Raw genomic sequence first — 4,959 nt, 5'->3', positions numbered from 1 at the left:
GGAAATTAATAGCTCCTCTAGGGTGCTATGCTGATTGCTAAAAATTTAATTACGAAAAAAGAGTATACTCATTAGTTGGTTCTTGCTGTTTTAGGGAAACCTGGGAGGGCCTTAATCATCTTCTGAAAAATAGCAAAGTGATGTCAGTTGTATGGAATATCGGAATGTGATCCTGAACATTTTAAATAGGCTTTTGGGTTTAGAAACAAAGGAGTAGAAAAGGAACAACACCAGGGGATGGAGTGTTATCCGCCAAGCTGTAGACTGGATGGAGGGAGAGGAACTCATGAGCTTTGGGCAAAGAAACACCATTATCCAAACATAAATGACTTGTTATTGAAATGCAAATAACTATTGTGCCTTCCATTTATTCTAGTTGAACATAAGGCATCTATCATTGTATGGCATTTGTAGAGAATTGTATATCTCTTGTATATGGCAACCCCTTTTTCTTAGAAGAACATATCAGCTACTTTAAAAACCCACTTACTTAATGTACTAGTCTTCCCCTAGAATTAGTCTTGAATCCTTGAGCTAGTGGAAGACTATGAAGCCAATAAGCATTAAATCAACCACAACCACTAAACTCAACGAAGACGAAGTCATTTACTTAGTGTAGTACTAGTACTAAATTTCTATTGGAAACAGCCTCTCTACCTGCATTAGGCAGGGGTAAGGTCTGCGTACAGACTACCCTCCCCAGACCCCACCTGTTGGAATCATACTGGGTTTGTTGTTGTTGTTGTTTTTGTAGTACTAGTACTAAATTTCAAACGATGAAGTTGCACTAGCCATGTCTACAAAAAGTTTTAGATCAATATCCGCTATTACATAAAAAAGAACCCAAAAGTAATCCTTGTGTTTCATTCAAGACCTAGGGCTTTGGCAGACCTTAGGCACGTGCTACTGCTAGGCTACCGACCACATCCAGGTATCAGTTGAACCAAAAGTAGCTCTTTGGTAGACCAACTTTCTTCTATGGAACAGAAATTCTCCAATATAATGTTCCTTATACACTAAGGGAAGGCTTTTAAAACATACCATATTACACAAAAGCTACAAGGACCCATTTTACTCCTATGTTTACAACTTCTCTCTAATATGTATTAGAAACCTAAAGTAATATGAACACTCATAACTTCTCGTCATAGGCTAAGCAAAATTCACATTTGAACTCCTCTTAATATACTAAATGTTATCAAACCTCCAACTGGCAAATTGATGCAACTTATTACAATTGATTACTAAATATTATTAAACCTCCACTAGGTAACTTTTATGTAACCTACTCCAAATTAGTAAACAGAAGAGTGTGACTATAACAGACTTACACATGCAAGGCACATCATCAATGACTTAACGAAAAGGTTAGTATCAATTCAAGTGCCTTGAGTTTCCAAAACTTGCAAAGACACACTCTCAAGCTTTAATAGTTATGGGAACACCCCTTATGCACTTTCTCCAAAAATGTACTATTACAAATGTCCTACTAAACACTGACAGGCTAAATATTAGTTGGTGTTTTCTTTTATTATGCATGTCTATGTCGCCCTTACCCCTATGGGATATTTATATAATTAAATTATTTTTTGATAAGATAAGTAAATATACAATTCGAAATTTGAGAGGGTTTTCGAAAAATTTCAGATCCTCAGTAATATGTGAAATAATTCTAAAGAAGCCGGCTTGCATCACAATCACCAATATATTCAGAGAAACAAGGCTCATCTTTACATATANATATATATATATATATATATATATATATATATATATATAAAGTTAGGGTGAAAAGTTACCTTATGATTACACCACATATTTATTAGTAGTTCGAGTGTATATTACTTGGCTATAAAATATATGCATGTCAATTACACCCAAATCTTATATTCCAAGGTGGTAATTTTCAAAACATATCCTTAATGAAATTCAAGTCTCCTTAAGGTCTGATAGGGTTTTTAATTGTTTAATTTCATGAAGAGGCAGCTTCTTATTCAAGCACTAGGTCAATCTTTCATTGTAACTACTTTCTTCGTCTCAATTTATATGGTGATGTTTGAATTCAACAGTCAAACGAGTTTTTCTTTGATTGCAATAATTTTATGTGCCTTCTAAATATTTTAATTTTTTTTTTTACGTAAAATTTATGCCATGAGGAGGCATAATCCTTTTATATATACCATCCCAAAAATGCACTGGACAAAAGGGGTAAATAAAACTTACCTCTGTGACAAAATTACAGTTAACCTACTCCTTTTATAATATTTATAGGTAACAGTTTCAAGATCTTAAATACCGATTCTTCCTTTCTTGCGTAACAGGCGTGTCCTATCATTATTAATTATTGTAATTTATAGTATTACATAGTTTTCAAGTAATTAACAATTCTATACCTGTGAACCTACATTTTCTTTTTCGTTTTCCTTCTAAAATTTAATTTCAAAGGAAAACATCCTTATTAGTTTTAGAAAGAAACAAATAACACACCAAATTTTAACTCTTTTTTCAAACAACTCAATGAGATAAGATCTCTTTGCCAAATTTTGGAGTCTAGTTATCAATAAAAGGTGGTGTTAGCTCAACTAATACAGTCAAAAGACAAAGTTCAACAAGGAAACTTGACAATTACTAGTTAAACGAAAAGTATATATATCAACAAATTAAAAGTAGTATACTAGTATCCGTATTTGACGTCGTCAAATAAGAGAAAAGAAGTCTAATAAAGTACATCTCACAAATACCTTTGGTACTCTCGTAAACACTCTAGATTATTACTCCCTCCGGTCCCCTGACCAATTTGCCTTGGGCACACCCATTAAGGAAATACTAAATTCTAGACAAAAATAGTTAGTGTGACTAAATTACCCTTAATTAAATGTTGCAGCATAATTTAATGTGAGGAGTAAAAGACTTTTTAGGGATACGTACATAAGAGTAATTTTGGAAAAACAAATTGAATTTTTTCTTGATTATATAAATGAACACTTATTTTGGAGCAAAATAAAAAGGCAAATTGGTCACTTATTGTGAACCGGAGGGAGTAGTGTTTAATGAAAAACAATTCTTATTGAGTTATACAAGTTACAATTACAAAGGATGATAAAAAATGGACATTCAGCCTAATTCAACCCCAAAAGTTAGCTCATAAGATGAGAATTGAGCGAGTAATATAAGGAGACCAAGTCCCCCGTACCCCTCCGAGGAGACTCAAGAAAGGATGCCATTGAATTCTTCTACCCTTTGTGGGGGCAATATTATTAAACTAATTTTGTTGAAATATTCCAACGTAATGTTGTTTTCTATCATGTCCAAAGTGGTTCCCAAGCTGCATATACACTATTGTCTTCCAAAAAGAGACTTGGTATTTCCATAAGCTTGTTCTTCATTCTTATCTTTGTTTACTTGATTTTGTGACATCTCCTTGCAAATTAATGCCACCAAATTGGCGTTTTGTGACTGCACATTCAACATCTCTACTTGAGCCTTGGCAACTTGTGCTTGAAGCTCACTAATATGCTTCTGCAGCTGCCAAATTGCACCTGCGCAGCCATACACTGGATCTCTGATCCTTGCATTTGCCTCATACACCATGCAATTAGAGTTTGTGCATTTAATTTTGCCATAAGGTTTACAGAGATATTATGATCATATCTCAAGGAAATGAAGATATACCAGAAAATGACCGTTGGGCTATGGGGTCAACATTGATCCATCCTAAGTGTGATTTGCTTCAGCTTGAGGAAACGACGAAGTCATAGTTTATGGTAATTAAACTTGAGGAGGGATTAGGTATAGATTAGATAAAGTTAATTATATTCCCCTTAGATCACTAAACGCTAAGTGTGGAATATATGTGTAAGAGAATATGCATCTTAAAGAAGCCGCACGACAACTTTGTATCCCTGTTGTTATTTTATTTAATAACGAGAAAATACTATGGTGCAAGTGAAATAAAAAACATAAGAAGAATGACTAAAATGAAGCATTTCTTGCAAAAAGAGATACTCCGTAGATCTCCTAGCCCCTTAGGTGTTTGATACGATGAAGCCAGGAAGTCATTACATGCGTTGGTTAACACGTAGACATAATATTTAATCACTACTATTAAAAGTTTCATCATAATACTCTTTGATTTACTAATATTGTTATTAATTTTAATAAGATGATTGTATATTTTTTATGTTTTTTTTCACTCACCAACCAAATACCAGGAAAAAAACTTTCCTCATATCATATGTACCAAACACTTATCTGTGTTCAAATATGAAACCCTTGTGATTATCATGCAAAGTGAAAATCAAGAAAGATGATCAACGTAGAAATACCTGCAACGATTTGATGATGTTGCTGGCACCAAAGACTCGATGAGCAGTGGTAAACTTGAGGGGCTCCGTGGGCGGAAAGTACGGTGCCAACACACATTTATCGATGCATCTCCGGCAGAGGATTTTGCAGGCTGCGCAAGGTGTTATCGGAACAACTGGCGGAGATGATGGAGGAGCAGCCGTACTTCCACCGGCAGAAAAAGATGAAGAAGATAAAGTTTGTGAAGTAGTAATAATGGTGGTTTTGTTAATGCAGTCCATGTTAATTGGCGTGTGGGGTTTTATGGCAAATGTATATAGAGACCAAAATCACTTTGGTGGGACTTGAAAGGGTTGTGGTTTATCAAAGGGCTCTATGTATATATAGGGGGAGAAATTCAAAAATAGCCAGATTTACAAGTGGTCGTTTAAAAATAGCCCAATTTTAAAAGTAATCAAAATTTAGCCACTTTTCATGTAAAGATAAATCTGAACGAAAACACTGTTCAAAATCCGGAAAAATACTCCATAATATATTGGAGTTCCAGTATATTATACTGGAACTCCGGCATAATATACTGGAGCCAGCAAAGTGTATTGGTCCAGCATAATATGCTGGAAGTTCATACACAGGTGCACCGAACTTCAGTATATT

At 34.5% G+C, this 4,959-nt stretch overlaps 1 protein-coding gene across 1 annotated transcript in view; it reads right to left on the bottom strand.

Annotated features, from left to right (window-relative positions):
- The window catches only part of LOC109221636 (proteasome subunit alpha type-1-like), a 6,054-nt gene extending 1,468 nt beyond the window's left edge, over positions 1-4,586 (bottom strand). The window contains exons 1-2 of the mRNA XM_019386106.1: positions 4,326-4,586; positions 3,359-3,579 (exon numbers count right to left, since the gene is read on the bottom strand). Coding sequence (XP_019241651.1) covers positions 3,359-3,579; positions 4,326-4,586 — 482 coding nt within the window. The remainder of the gene's footprint in view (positions 1-3,358; positions 3,580-4,325) is intronic.
- Positions 4,587-4,959: the final 373 nt, after the last annotated feature.

This window comes from Nicotiana attenuata, unplaced genomic scaffold, assembly GCF_001879085.1.
Source record: "Nicotiana attenuata strain UT unplaced genomic scaffold, NIATTr2, whole genome shotgun sequence".
In the NCBI taxonomy this organism is placed as follows: domain Eukaryota; kingdom Viridiplantae; phylum Streptophyta; class Magnoliopsida; order Solanales; family Solanaceae; genus Nicotiana; species Nicotiana attenuata.
The sequence above is the reverse complement of the archived record's forward strand: the minus strand, read 5'-3'. Positions and strand labels throughout refer to the sequence as shown.